The sequence below is a fragment of the Malaclemys terrapin genome, chromosome 2, assembly GCF_027887155.1.
Source record: "Malaclemys terrapin pileata isolate rMalTer1 chromosome 2, rMalTer1.hap1, whole genome shotgun sequence".
In the NCBI taxonomy this organism is placed as follows: domain Eukaryota; kingdom Metazoa; phylum Chordata; order Testudines; family Emydidae; genus Malaclemys; species Malaclemys terrapin.
In genome coordinates, this window is record NC_071506.1 from 119423112 (window position 1) to 119438341 (window position 15230).

The 15230-nt window shown below is 44.1% G+C and overlaps 1 protein-coding gene across 1 annotated transcript; it reads left to right on the plus strand.

Annotated features, from left to right (window-relative positions):
* Window positions 1-8642: 8642 nt before the first annotated feature.
* On the plus strand, window positions 8643-10858 carry FOXC1 (forkhead box C1). Its single transcript, XM_054018106.1, has one exon. It carries the CDS (start codon window positions 8646-8648, stop codon window positions 10245-10247), a length of 1602 nt encoding a protein of 533 aa, XP_053874081.1. The 5' UTR covers window positions 8643-8645; the 3' UTR covers window positions 10248-10858.
* Window positions 10859-15230: the final 4372 nt, after the last annotated feature.

Below are 15230 nucleotides of genomic sequence, written 5' to 3' on the forward strand. Positions count from 1 at the left end.
GCCTAGTCAGGAAATGTACCTAATTGGGATATCTGAACTGAAGATCAATGACACTTACTAACAATCACTTTATCTTGATGGGAATGGTAATTCCACTTAATTGGGATCTTTCAGTGTGATTTAGTGGTTCTTAATACTGCTTGGGGGTTTTTTGTGTCTCAAAATGGCCTTGTCTGTCTGCTCCTTTTAAAACATTTTCAGTTCTTCCTTAGTAATGACACAGGCAAAACTGAGAAGAGCTCTAAATAACCTCTAAAGCTTGTCTCTCTCACCATCAGAAGTTGGTCCAAAAAAGGTATTACCTCACCCGCCTTGTCTCTCTAACAGGCAGAACTGGCTGTTAGTAGGTGTTCAACAAGCAAACTACCTGCCACTGGGACTGTAGCAACAGATTCATTCTCTATCCCAGTACATATGGTAAAGCCTACTACCTCTGTGAGCCTGTCCAGTATGTCAGGAACTCACTGTGGCCTACCAGAAAGCTCTGTTAATACTGAAATGATGTTTTCTATTAACTATTTTGTTTAATTAGGGCAAAAAGACATGCACCAGGATATCCCATTTTAGCAACTTCTCATGTATAACTTATGGCCATAAAATTTACCAGAATAAATATATATTTATCCATCCACCCATGGATACATCCCACACTCATATGTGTGAAACCTGATTTCAAATGTATACATTAGCTGAGATGCTAAGAGTCTACTTTAAGGGCTACCAAACTAGACACTTAAAAATAACTACTTTAAAAAAAACTGTCAGATTTTTCATATGATTCAGTAAAAGGCAAATCTGGGTTTGTAGTTACAAAATGAAATGTTTCCAAGCTGATAATCTGATTATTAGAATTAGGTTGGCAACCTCTGCCTCTGTGCAAAGCAACAGAAGTAAGTCAACTCAGGCTCAAGTGCCCTCTCACTTTACTTGTACCTGAAGATAAAGCATCTTCCCCTACCACAGCTGGGCAACCATTCTCAGCAGGGCTTGAAGTTGGCAGGTATAAGTGGAATGACAAATCAACACTTCTATCAACTGCTGGTTGGAAAAAAAAAAAGGAGCTAAAAATCATGGGCCAATGGTAAAGAATCACAGCAAGAGTCACTCTCTCTAAAGACTGAACAAAAAGATCAGTTAGAAACAAGAGAACAACAACATCTCCAAAGCTTCTCTCCCTCTGCTTTAGTGCAAAGCTTCTGTCTAGAACCATCCTGCCTGACTTCCTGCTAAGATTTAAAGAACTAATACACATATCCTTAAGGATGCAGGGAGAGGACAGCTGGAAAAAGTGGGGAGAAAGTGGCAAAGTAGTGTGGGAGGTGGATGCCTTCTTCTTACCTTAATTGTTAATATGTTTATGGCCTAAAAGTAAGAGTCCAGATAGCCCTATAATTTAATCCTAGCCTAGCATAACTACAGATGCTAGTCTTATCCTCCAGCAGAAAGTTCCATGCATTAATTATATGATGCACTTTAAAAATCCTCATATTTTCTGTGCTTGTTGCCTTTTAATTCAGTGTCCTCTTGCTCCAGTTTTATGGGAAATGGTAAATAGGAAGGTTCAATCAACTTTCTCAATACCATTAATTATTTTAAATTCTTCTATCTTATCTTACTCTTTTCCTTTACAAATTAAACCGTCTTAGTGTAGCTAGCCATTTTTCTGTGTATAGACATCTATATGTGTCTTCGGTCTACTTGTATGCAAATACTTATGCTAAATCACTATTTGTGTTTTTGTGTAACTATGTGTGGGCAAATATCTGCATGAATCTATGTCTGTGCATAAATGTTATTAAATCTCTGCACTGGAAAATATATGTATGTGTCTAAAGTGTGTGGGTGTGTATAAATGCCTCCCTATATGTAAATGTATGTGTTACCACCCCCTGTAATTGCCAGAAGAATTTAGCTCTTCATTAGTGCTTAGTTTTCTGAAGCCTGTTTTTTGGAGGTTCAGTGTTTAGTCATTAGAAAGAAAAGGGGGAGGTTAAAACACAGAAGTACATTTTCCTGGAAACCGGCACGTTTCCTTTGCAACTTTTATTGGCAAACATGGCCACCAATGAAAGCATTCCTTGGCATTGCCTAGAAAATAATGGTCTTGCTAAAGTGGCACTGCTTTCCTGTAGTGTTCACTTTTAATAAATAGAGTTGTTTCAGGAAGTCTGTTCCTTTTGGCTAAAATTCAAGGTTCTCAACAAAAAAAAGAGAGTGGCCTAAGGATTCTTTTTCCTCTTTGGGGTGGGGAGAAGGGAGTGGGTGTCATTGATGGGTGGATGTTGGAGGGAAAGTGCTGTAATTAGTTGATGGATGTTGAGGCTGGGTTGTCTGCTGTTTGCTGGGTTTGGGTATGACTGGAGGATGCTGAGGAGGGGGAGCAATTGGCTGGTGGGGTACTTGGTTGGTGTAAGGCAGTTGGGCTGGGGATTCCTTGCCATGTTGGAGGATGATAATAGTGCAGGGGAATTTGGACTTGGGTAGGCAGGATGGTGTGTTTTGGTTGAGTAGGTGATATATATTTTGTGTGGGTGGGTTGGGAGTTATGTTGGCTGGTGTGTGTTTATCGAGTGTAGGCTAGTGTAGGTTGTTGGGGTGTTGGCAGGAGGTGTGTGCATATGTGTTTGTTGCAGGGAGCACTGAGAATGTCCTAGGGAAGAATGAGAGAGACAAGGTGCAGGATGTAATATCTTTTATTGGACCAATTTCTGTTGGTGAGAGAGGCAAGTGTTGGCGCTACACTGAGCTCTTCTTCAGGTCTGTGGAGCTCAAAGCTTCTCTCTCTCACCAAGAGAAGTTGGTCCAATACAAGATATTACTTATTACCTCACTTACCTTGTCTCTCTCATCTCCTGGCACCAGCCCCGCTGCAAAAGAGTGGGGAGGAATGGCCAGCTAAGAGCCCAAGGGGGTTGGGCCTGGAGGGGGTTGGGATCGCATAGCTCATTGAGGCGCCTGCTCAGTGACATTGCTTAAATCCTGGCTTTACTGCCACTTGCTGCTCCTCCTGGAGCGAGGAATGGCCGGCAAACACGGGAACGGGGGACAGCGGATCCTGTAGGTGGAGATGGAGGGTAGACGGCTGTGCCCAGGGACTCGAGGCATGTGTCTAACCTGGTCCATCAGGGGGCGCTCCAGCCACAAGAAGCGCCTGAACCAACAGCCCAGGTGGTCGCCAGCTGGAAAAAAAGGGCAGAGCGAGCGCACTGGAGACCCAGAGGCTCCCAGCCCGCTGGGCGGCCGCATATGCAGCAAGTCCAGCCCCAAGCCACGTGCAGGAAACGGGACATCATCGCCCAAGGGAGGGTGGGAGGTAACAGTAGCGACAGGATGTGTGCCCTGAACGCCTCTGGTGAAAGGCATAAGAGATGGGACTGTAATCAGTTCAGTAATGGGAACTGGACTCGTGTAAAAAAGCAGATGGATCCCGAGGGGTGAATATGTAGGAGCTGCTTGAAGTAGCCACAGGAAAGGAACACCCAGCGTAGAAACTCAGTGTATCTTTCTGTCAGGCGATAACATCTGAACGTACTGCTTCCATCTCGGCTTACTTTCCGAGACTCTGGTCTCAATGACTAATCCTCTAGGAGTGGCACTTGGCAGCATCCCTTCCGCAGGTTGTGAATTTGCAAATGCTTGTGAGGAGCGTCCAACTTCCCCAGCAAATAACTCTGAGAGAGACCTGCCTGCTTTGGCATGACTTACTGAAGCAGAGGTGCTTCAAAACAAATCAGTCAGTATTCCTTTCCAAACTGGGGTGTGTGTGTGTAAACCCACTGACTATTGACTAATATAACCAGAGACTGACTGCAAGCTTTCTTTGGTAGCCTACCACTGAACTCCCTGCCTGTTATCCACTGACTTGCTAAACGCCTATCACTCCCAGCCTTCACCAGCGGGGAACTGTCGCTTCATTCTCACGTAAATAAACCATTGGAAACAAATAAGTCTCTCCCTTCCCCACCCCCTGCCCGCAATAAGGGGAGGAGAGCAGCAGCAGCCCAATGGCTCCGTGCTACTTGTCAATGTGTGTGTTCAGTTACTGGATGCCGGAGAACCCAATGGATTCAGCCCCCCTCCACCTTTTCTGCCTCTCCCTAGAGCTTCTGAGAGACAGAGAAAGGAAGTTAGCAAGGAAGGAAAGGGAATACAAAAGAGACAGGAGATAGACCTTGAAGAGAAATAGGAGATAAATTCAGCCCTGGATATTTCTCATCTTTTTAGGAGAGACGTAATTTCTCATCTTCCCCCAGATATTAGCACTTTGCAGATGCCAATGGTTAGAAAACTCACTGGATTATTATTTCCCCTAGGAACTTGCATTTTTGAAGTTATTAGACTTGCATTTTAATAGCAAAATAAATAATTAAATAAAAAAATTAAAAAATCCTGGATCCCATAGGCATTTTATGTGTTTTAATGATCTATTCATGTCATCATTCAGTCTCAAACTATTCTTCAGAGAACAATATTTTTATAGAAAACCAAGTAATGTTTTGCCAAGACAATTATTGTGGAAAGATGGGAAGCACCGTTTGCAAAACAATGTAGGGTCTCGATTTTTCTTTGTAGATTATTAATTGTATATACTGTGTAGATTTAAAATACAAGTTATTCCTTTTGTGAAATAAGTCACCAATTACAGTCATCTAGCTAAAATGAAAATTTACTTTTTCTTCAACTGGGATAGAAAGTCAAATGATGCAAGAGGTTTTTCATTATTATTTAATTCAGATGATAAACTAAAAAGTGTTCCTGGATTCAAAGACTATGTAGCTACACGCTTACAATGAGCAATAAAATAATCATATTAGCTAATATTCATTAGATTTGATTACTTTGCCGTTAAAACAGCCTTTCTCTGGCGTTCTCGTGCCTTATTTTTTGTGCAAAGATCAGAAATAATGAATTTGTAATAATAGGAAATTACCTATTCTTAGCAGCAGCATAGATCGATTTGAGCCGGTTTAATTGGGACAATGGTTTTCAGCTGCTGAACCACAATATATTTTCACCCGAAAGGATATAACGTTGATAATTTTTTTCACATCTTAGCTCATAGAATGAACTGCACTAGCGTTTGGGAAACATGATGGAAATCCTTATCCTGAGTTTCAAGGAACCGGGATTGGGTAGGGAGATAGAGGTGTGAATTGCAGGAATACTGACGTGATGTTAAAACCAAGAGAGAGCGAGAGAGAGAGGTGAAGCTCTGAGTAGGTATAAACATAAATAGCCTCAGGCTGAAAAACATTTCACCTCTAGGTCTTTGAGCAGAGAGGAACCCCTTCAGCAAATTGTTTGGATCCACCTGTTGGCTTTAACCACTTTAAATGTTATTCCTTCACCGGGTTGCTGTGATATTATCTTTCCATCATCTAAATAAATAACGTTAAGAGCAAATGCAACAAACGCCCCCACAATGGCTTCACTGCCCTTTGCACAGCTTTAAAAAGGACGCTGAATAGTTAATTCCAAGTGGGATTTTGGTTTCACAATATACACGATTGTTAACTTTACTCAAACGATTTCGTTTCTGTCCCACACCAAAAACATACCTCAAAATGTTACTCTTTCATCTAGAGGCCATGGTGGGTACGACAATAAATAACAAATAAACAAGTCATCTGAAATTCATTCCTGTCCTGCACTTGAGTATGTAAAACACAAACACAAATTACTTTTCCTGGATTGTATCCAAAATTAAACCAGTCAGAAAACTGATCTTTCTGCTTCTATAAAACTGTTTTTCCTAAAACTGTTTGCGCGTGCCAGTTACTAGTTTCACAAAGGCAATTTTTGTACCCAAAGTAGAGAACCACAAGTGCTGCTGCTCTCAGATGTGTAATTTAACACACATTAGTTATTGCATCACTTCACAGTAATGTAAGAGCGTAGCTATTGCAAAATATATTAGATGCAATACATTCGGGATTAAATAATCCCAATAAAATAAATAATAATAATCTCACTTCAGAACCGTGAGCATTAAACGTACACAGTATCCTGTTCAATTTATAAATCACCGAAAGATAGGCTTTTTGGACACAACAGTACAATGGTTAGTGGAAATGAATGTGAAATACGTGGAAATCGTTTTAACTGCAGGTAAAATCGTGGGCAACACTGGATGACCTGGGTTCTATGTATATGCGTTAAAATGCTATTCTTTCTAGTCAAGCAAGTGAGAGATTTTGAAGACACAAAATGTCGAAACTACATCGAAACTAATGAATAGGACAGTGCCACTGAGACGATTAATTCGTCAGTATTTGGGGGAAATGTAGAATTGGACAGGAGCAGGTGAAAGGATTCCAGAAAATCAAACACAACAGGCAAAACTGAATAGTATAGTCACCATTAAAGGACTTATGTTTATTACAAAAGTAGAACAGCTACATCTGAGTATGAACTGGGGGAAAGGTAAGAACATATCAACTATTTTTCCTTTTCCATCACTTGTTTTAATTACCAGTTGATTCATTATTCGAGAGAAAAGGTTTGACTTAAAATACTACCAAGCAAATCACGCTCCCTTAACACCTTCACGTCTCTTCTACCTGTTGTGGTTTCGAGAGCAATCAATCACTGTAAAAAGTGAGGAAATCAATGGAGCCAAAAGGGTCTTGTGACTCATCTTCAGAGTGAAAGTTTGTCACAAACCCAAGGGAGTATGGAACTCATCTCTCACAAAACACACGTACTCAATACCATTTTTCCTTAACAAGTTCCCAGACGTCTGCCCTTGAGCTTGTTCCTATCAACTGACCCACTATTAACTGCAATGAGATTGTAGAGGTAAAAAGCAGCAGGCTAAAAAAAGGGGGTGTAGGATTGGTTTTCAGTCCAATCAGTATCTTTAACGGCTGTCATTGTTCAACGCACAAGAAATTATTCATTTCCATTAACAATTTTCAAAAGTAAGAAAAATTATCCTCCTCAGTCTTAAATCCACTTTAAATGTTAATCCAAACATTTATTTACAGCACAATTATTACTTCAGCCATTTAAACACAGTTGGTTTTAGCAGAAATTAAGTCCTTATAGTCGAACCGTTAAACAATTTTGAATACACTTATTTTTCTCTTGTCAACAACACACCTGTTATGCCACTGATTCCGCAGTCTGAAATATCTTTCATACAAAAGTATGCTCGCTCGAGCTCTCTCTCAGAAAAAGGGGCTTAGCCTATCACACCCCAGCAGGTCTGTAAAGATTACCTGAACAAGCCGGTTAGAGACAAGTACAAAGACATCTGTCTGTGTTTATAAACAGCACAGGCAGCGGGCGCTTTCTTTGCAAACTGACAGAGGAAAGCCCTTCGTGGCTGATTAATAAAAAGGAGCTTTGCAGGACTCGTCAAAAGCTTGTCAAATGGAAGAATGGAATCCCTTCAGAAACGTTTGGTCAGGCAGCTGCCTGTAAGGAGGCTGGTGTTGGTGAGGAGTGGGTCTCTCTCTCTTTCCCCCATCCCCTTTCTCCCACCCCCCACCCCTTCTCCCCTTTATCCTGCCTGGTGTGAAGATGGGGGTGGGTGGGTAACACCGATCTTCTTTTGCCATGGAGAGCAGCAAGTGAGCTCTGAGCACGTATATACGTGTGGAAGTTGTCTATATCCAGATATATTTGAAGAAGGTAAATGTGTAAGAAGGGGAGGAAGGGTGTTTGAGAGGCGAGGAACATATATCTGTGTATATCTGAGCAGAGGCGGGTGAGAGTGCGTGCAGAGGAATCATCTATATCTAGGTGTATGTGAAAAGTTGTGTCCTCCGAGACAGTACATTTGCACATAGGACTAGGCAAATGTATTGAGAGAAATATATAGGTATGAATGCACGACCTGTATAGGAATGCGTGTGTGTATTTAATGTGTGCATTCGCAGGCCGGTGTACGTGATCTCTACTCTGTGTGTGAGAGAGGGAGAAAGGCTGTGGCATGCGTGGAGAGCGATAGGTACTTGCGTGTGGGGGAGAGTGTGGGCGAGTGTGTGTGGCCAGTCCCAAAGCTGGAACCCTTGGGGCTGCTGCTGCTCCAGGGTTCCCCCTCCCTTCCTCATTCACAGCCCGGCTCTCCCTTCTCATTGGCCGTCCGGCCTAGGCAGGGCGGAGCTCCGCAGCCGGAGGAGAAAAAAAACAGTAAGTGCGTAAAAAAGTCCTCGCCTTGGTGACGGATGCTCAAAAGTTCAGAAGTTTTTCCAATGCTTCCCAAAGCTGCCCGCGACCGAAAAAGAGACTGAAAAAAAAAAACCCACCCAAAAACAAGTTGACATCGGTGGACCGGGAAGGTGGATATTTGTAAATTCCCCTTAGAAAGAAACAACCACTGTTGTCCCCTCCTGGGCAGAGACAACTTGTTGCCGATCGCGGTGGAACCAGGCGCTGGGAGCCGCTCGGCCCAGGGCGTTTATTTTGGCATTTGGAAGTGGCTTTCTCCGCGGCGAGTACTGGTGTGGAGCGCGGGGCTTTTGCTGGTGCCTTTTACCGGCCGAAGAAGAGGAGGCTTTTTTTTTCCCCCTCCGCGTTTGTGCGAGGCCGGGGGGTGACTGATCGCCGGCTGGAACTCGGTCTGGAGGGGCTGGGGGGGGAGGGAGGGAGGGAAAGTTGTTTGGTCCGGCGGGGAGGGTGGGGGAAACTGACGGGAGGACATGCAGGCTCGCTACTCGGTGTCCAGTCCCAACTCCCTGGGAGTCGTGCCTTACCTCGGCGGGGAGCAGAGCTATTACCGGGCCGCTGCGGGCGGGGGCTACACCGCCATGCCGGCCCCTATGAGCATGTATTCGCACCCGGCCCACGAGCAGTACCCGGCCGGCATGGCCAGAGCCTACGGACCTTACACCCCGCAGCCGCAGCCCAAGGATATGGTGAAGCCCCCCTACAGCTACATCGCCCTCATCACCATGGCCATCCAGAACGCGCCGGACAAGAAGATCACCCTGAACGGGATCTACCAGTTCATCATGGAGCGCTTCCCCTTCTACCGGGACAACAAGCAGGGCTGGCAGAACAGCATCCGCCACAACCTCTCGCTCAACGAGTGCTTCGTCAAGGTGCCCCGGGACGACAAGAAGCCCGGCAAGGGCAGCTACTGGACGCTGGACCCGGACTCCTACAACATGTTCGAGAACGGCAGCTTCCTGCGGCGGAGGCGGCGCTTCAAGAAGAAAGACGCCGTCAAGGACAAGGAGGAGAAGGACCGGCTGCACCTCAAGGAGCAGCCCCAACCCCGGCAGCACCCGCAGGCCGAGCAGGAGAGCGGCGGGGCTGGGGGCGCGGCGGGGAGCGGGGCCGGCTCGCAGCAGCCGCCGCCGGTCCGCATCCAGGACATTAAGACCGAGAACGGCACCTCGTCTCCCCCGCAGGCCGTCTCGCCTCCCGGCGGGGGAGCGGCTGCCCTCAGCAGCGCCGTGCCCAAGATCGAGAGTCCGGACAGCAGCAGCAGCCTGTCCAGCGGCAGCAGCCCCCACAGCAGCCTCCCCTCCAGCCGCTCGCTCAGTCTGGAGGCGCCCGACCCGCAGCACCAGCCGCACCACAGCCAAGGCTTCAGCGTGGACAACATCATGACCTCCCTGCGGGGCTCGCCTCAGGGCGCCAGCGAGCTCAGCTCCAGCCTCCTCGCCGCCTCCGCCGCCTCCTCCTCCGCCACCTCGTCCCGGACCGGCATCCCCCCCTCGGTGGCCCTCGGCAGCTACTCCCCGGGCCAGAGCTCCCTCTACAGCTCCCCCTGCAGCCAGGGCGCCAACCCGGGCAGCGGGGCCGCGGCCGGGGGCACCTACCACTGCAACATGCAAGCCATGAGCCTGTACGCCGCGGCCGCCGCCGCTGGGGGAGGCGAGCGGGCCGGCCACCTGGCCAGCAGCGGGGCCAGCCCGGTGGAAGACCCCCTGCCCGACTACACCATGCCCAGCAGCAGCAGCGCCTCCTCGCTGAGCCACGGCAGCTTGAGCACGGCGGCCGGCCACCAGGAGGGGCACCACGCGCACCCCGCCGCGCATCAAGGGCGCCTGGCCTCCTGGTACCTAAACCAAGCCACGGCGGCGGGAGACCTGGGCCACTTGGCCAGCGCCGCCGGCTACCCCGGCCAGCAGCAGAACTTCCACGCGGTGCGGGAGATGTTCGAGTCCCAGCGGCTGGGCTTGAATAACTCGCCGGTGAACGGGAATAGCAGCAGCTGTCAGATGGCCTTTCCCTCCGGCCAGTCTCTCTACCGCACCTCAGGGGCTTTCGTGTATGACTGCAGCAAGTTCTGACCAAAACCGGTCCCCGCGGGCCCCCCACCCCACCCCGAACAATACAGAAAAGAGGCCAAACTTCAAGCAAGGACTAGATCTTTTCTTTAACAAACCAAGCCGCCTCCTGCAAGCAGCGAGCGAACTCTCACATAGTTTGTACAGAGACAGCCAAAAAAAATAAAAATAAGTCATGCCTTGGTTTGTTAAAAGGACAGTGTTACTCCAAATAACACGTAAGTTTTTTTATTGCTTTTGAGAAATACTCTCTCCCTCCCCCATCTCATAAGGTATTATTATGCCCTGTGTTTAAAAGAGGATAAAAATATGCAGTATAGATTACAAGCTCCTCCCCACCCCACCCCCGAAGGACTTGTTTTAAAATGTAAATTGCGACATAGTAATTTATTTTTAATTTGTAGTTGGATGTTGTGGACCAAACGCCAGAAAGTGTCCCCCCCCACCCCCCGAAAACGGACATTACAATTGCCTGAAACGTTGATTTCTTTTTCATTACATATAAAAAGGGAAACTGTATTAATCTTATTCTATCGATTTTTTTCTTGAAAATATTCTGAGGTATTGCATTGTTTGTTTATTAATAAATTACCATTCAATTGGAATACCTGACACGTCTGGATACTTTCATACATTTTTTAAAATGAGAGACTTCATGGCTAACGTTGGCGATGGAACAACTCGTTCCCCTCCGCACAAATCCCAGCGACCGCTTAGAAACTGCCAGCTCGGCCTTTTTCTCTCTCTTCTGCAATATGTTCCACTTAGTCAGCTTGCTTTATCCGTTAGGAGAAAAAAATACTTTCCCATGGCAGATGTAACTTGGCAAATAAACGAACACGTTTTCTTAGCACTGATTAGACAGGACCTGGGAAATATTTGACCGTATCTAACAGTATCACAATATTCTATATTTAAAATATGCCTATATTGCTTATAGGGATATCTTAAATACTGTCTCCTATATATGCAATTTTCCCTCTGGGTAGTGTGTGTGTGTGTGTGTATATATATATATATATATATATATACACACACACACACACACACACACACACACACACACACACACACACATACTTGTATCTAGTCGACATAGTACAGATTTTATATAGGAGACATTCTATAATATAGCTCTAAATGTAATGAAAGAATATAAAAGATCTGTGCTCTATAGAATTAATAATTATATATACATACACTAAACAGGTTATGTAATATACATTTTAAAAGTACAGTTTTAATTCTTTGTCTTATAAAATGAAGCCGTTATTTTTTTTTTAAATCTCTTCCCTTCCCTGCCAACCTCAGCCCAAAGCTATGACTTTTTTTTCCTTTTTCTTTTCTTTTTTTAATATAAAGAACGTTGTTGCTTTGTTGGAAATAACTAGCTGCTCTTCTAAATAAAATTATTTTAGGAGGACTTTGTATGGGAGAGTTGTTCTTACGTATTTTTTCTTTCTTAACTCAGAAGAAAATACCATGTTCCAGAGGGTGATGCCTTGTCAGATAAAGAATCTCGCCTTCTGGTCAATTTACAATTAGATCTTAAGGGCATCCAGGATCACCTTCTCCCTTTGTAAATAACTAAGAAAATGTAATAAATTCATTAGCTTAGAATGAGCCGCCCTGTCAGTCAGACTTTGGAAAACGATTATTTGATTACAGATATTTAAGGCCTAAAGTTTGCTTTAGATAATACAGTTTCCTATCAGCCGTTCTTATCTAAAGGCAACACTTAGCAGTAATTGCTGTTGCATTGTTAAAGATTACACTGTAAATAAATACATGGTAATTTCAGTAAAATCTTTTTATGTGGCTTCTGGGTCGCCTCTCCAAAGCAATAACCTAAAATTCAGAAAATGTTATATACAGCTCGAATACACGGTTCGATTTTTTTTCGCATAAAAGTGGTTTGGAATATACTTAATATAACCTCCTACATGCTTACTCTCCCCTCCCCCCCCTTTACTGGCTCTAAATAGCTATTGTGTATATATTTACACAATATCGTTTAGTCGATAAAGATGAAATTGAGATACCAAGGTTTTGTCTGTTGTAAAGCACAGCAACAATCTAATCTCTGTGTGCCAATTATTTTTCTCCATCAGAAGCGATACAAAATGTTGCATAGCAAAATTTCTAGGCTTGTTAACTTTATTACTGAGAAAGTGACGTTTACTAATTTTTAGATGGGAGTAGCTTGATGTTTAAGTACCCCCAGGCTTCAAACAGGTGCCGATTCTTTCGTGACATAAATATTTTTATATTTGAGATCAGTCCCTGGAGGAAGAGATTCTTTGACTTACTTAAAAACGGAGAGATATTTCCACTCTAGCTTTTCAGCTCTTTCTGTTTTAAAAGCAGATCAGAAGTATGGCAGCAGCAGCAACAAAACTGTGTTTACCATGGAGCTGTCTGTATGGTAATTTCTTTGACTTTTTCCATTTAATTAACTTAATTATAGACTGTACCGAGATAATTGCCCGTGCCATTTGTCTGTTAGACTCTGTTGCTTGTGATTGTGATTGTTTTAGTTGGTTAAAACTAGGTTCCAAAGTCTTCAGTTGTTGTCTCAGCGGTCTGCAAAAATAAAATGTTAAGGGGAGGGCGGGAATAAATAGCACAGCAAAGCAGTGTTAGCTTTGATTGTTTAATCACCCGTTGGATTGCGAGCGGGGTTAGTCGGTGGGGGAGTTTGAACAAGTGTAGGATAATTACTCCTACTGTCAAAGCAGCCCAGGGGCTCTAACAGAGACGACCCGCTTGCCCCAGGAGTGGCTAAACACCAATGCCTGGTGAACAGGGCTATGTTCTTTCTCTCACTGTCTCTCTGAAAATTGGCGTTGCTGGCTTCTGTGAGCTGAGCCTGCCTGATCCAGGCTGTTGTTATTAACTATTTACTCATCCATTGCCGCCTTCTTTTGTTGTGAAGACACACGTGGGCCGAGGAGCACAGTCACAGGTGGAGAGATCAGAGACATTTCATTCTTCACGCGTCACAGATAGTTGGACTTTGCCTTGTTGCGTTCCTAACAGCCCCTCTTCGTTTAAACAGGAAAAAAAAAAAAACAGGAGCTGATGTTTCAAGACGGTTCTGTGCTGCTCCTTTGGGCTGTGTGGCCTGATTGTGCATTAGATGTTAGCAAATGAAAACATCTCAAATCAGATTATCGGGTATTTCGATTGATTTGTGTGTCCACGCGCGCAGTTGTAATACATACAAGGCGCTGGTGGTGTTACTACAACGCAAATGGCTCTCCCTCATTTCGTTTAGGAAGGAAGAGGTGCATTTGCTAGCCGCACACTTTTTTTAAACGCAGAAAATGAGAATGTAAATAATATTAGTGGGTGCTTAGAGTCTCCGTGGTAGACAGTGACTCAGAGCAAATTGGCAAAGGTTACCTCAATGGACAGCTAGGTAATATAATTAGGTGCTCTCCTACTGTTGATCAGCTGTTCTGATACAACTTTCAACCTAACATTTAGAATAACGATGGGAGGGAGGCAGAGAAATAAAAAGTTGCTTTTGGCCCGTGATACGTTGCTGCCGATAAAGGCTAAAAGGCTCGGAGACGATTGGGAGTCTTTGTTAGGAAAGTTTTTGGACTCTGGCAAATGTTGACAGAGGTTCTTCTTTGCAGTTTGCTGCGTTTCCCTCCTTGTAGGCAAACATTTTGCCTTTAGGACATAAACTTCCAGCAGTTCAGAGAGGGAGCCCAGCTCAGAACAAGCGATCACCCTTGACGTTCATTCAACCAATAATAGATTCTTTTCCCTCCCCCCTCCCCCCGTGAGAAATAGGAAAAGCAAACCATACATTCTTATTATTCACGCTAACCACCCAGTAGCGATCGGTCTGACACCAAGCTCGAGTAGAGATGAGTATCAAACCCTGTAATGAATTTGCAAGGAACTGGATCCAATGAAGCAGATGAAAGATGCATCTATGAACCCCTTGCATCTGTGGTGTTATCCTTCAAACAGAGTGGGCCACATTCTGCACTGACATACATCCCGGGTATCTGCATTAACTTCAGTAGGGTTGAGTAGGTAAATGGTTAGCTCAATGTTTGGGTCAGTATTTTTAAGTTAAAACTAAATTTGAAAACACTGTTAACTATTTGCTTTTCTCTCGGGGAAAAAATTGTTCTTGTTTTTGGCCCTAGATAATATTGTATTTTAGCTGATTAAATATGATTATTTCCTAATCCATCAGTTAAACGAAGCTAAAATTAATTTCTAATTCCATTAAATAGAAAGGTAAAATGCTCCTTTCCTAGATAATTTCCCTCTTTTATCTTTAAAAAAATTGTATATTTTTCACATAGAGAAATGGCGCATTTAAATAATTTAAAAGCCTTGTTGAACATATTTACATTTATTTACCCACACATGCCAGGTAAGAATAAAACTAAACTGGCGGGTATATTTTTGTTCAGGATGCAATATATTCGTTAACATTATTTCAAGGCTTTACTGAATACTCACGAAGTTCAGAAAAAATATGTTTCAAAGGAAGCTTGAGGATATTTTTTTCCATATGTGGACTTCAACGTCATAATCTTCGCGTGTTATTAGTAACCCTTGTGGTTTACATTTTATTCAAATCCTTTTTAGTTCCAACAACAATCTCTCTTTTCCTTTGTTCTCTCGTCCCTTCTCTCCCCCCCCCCCCCCCCCCCATGCTAAAGCTGAATTAAGCGAACATTCTGTTTATGGAAAGCCACCTCGAGGCTTCAATTATTTTGTGTGTTTCAAGTTACACGTTCTAACATGGGCCCATACTTTGTGGCTAATATTTTTAATGTAACCAGCTACTTAGCATTAGGATATAGAAAAAAGTGTATTGTTCCGGTTAACACCTGAACGTTAGTTATGCATTGAATAAGACAGTATATGTGTCATGTGTAGGTGTGAGTGAGAGCGTGCTTGCATGACTTTTAGAAAGACTTGCTCCTATGGCAGTGTATTCAGTCATAGCGT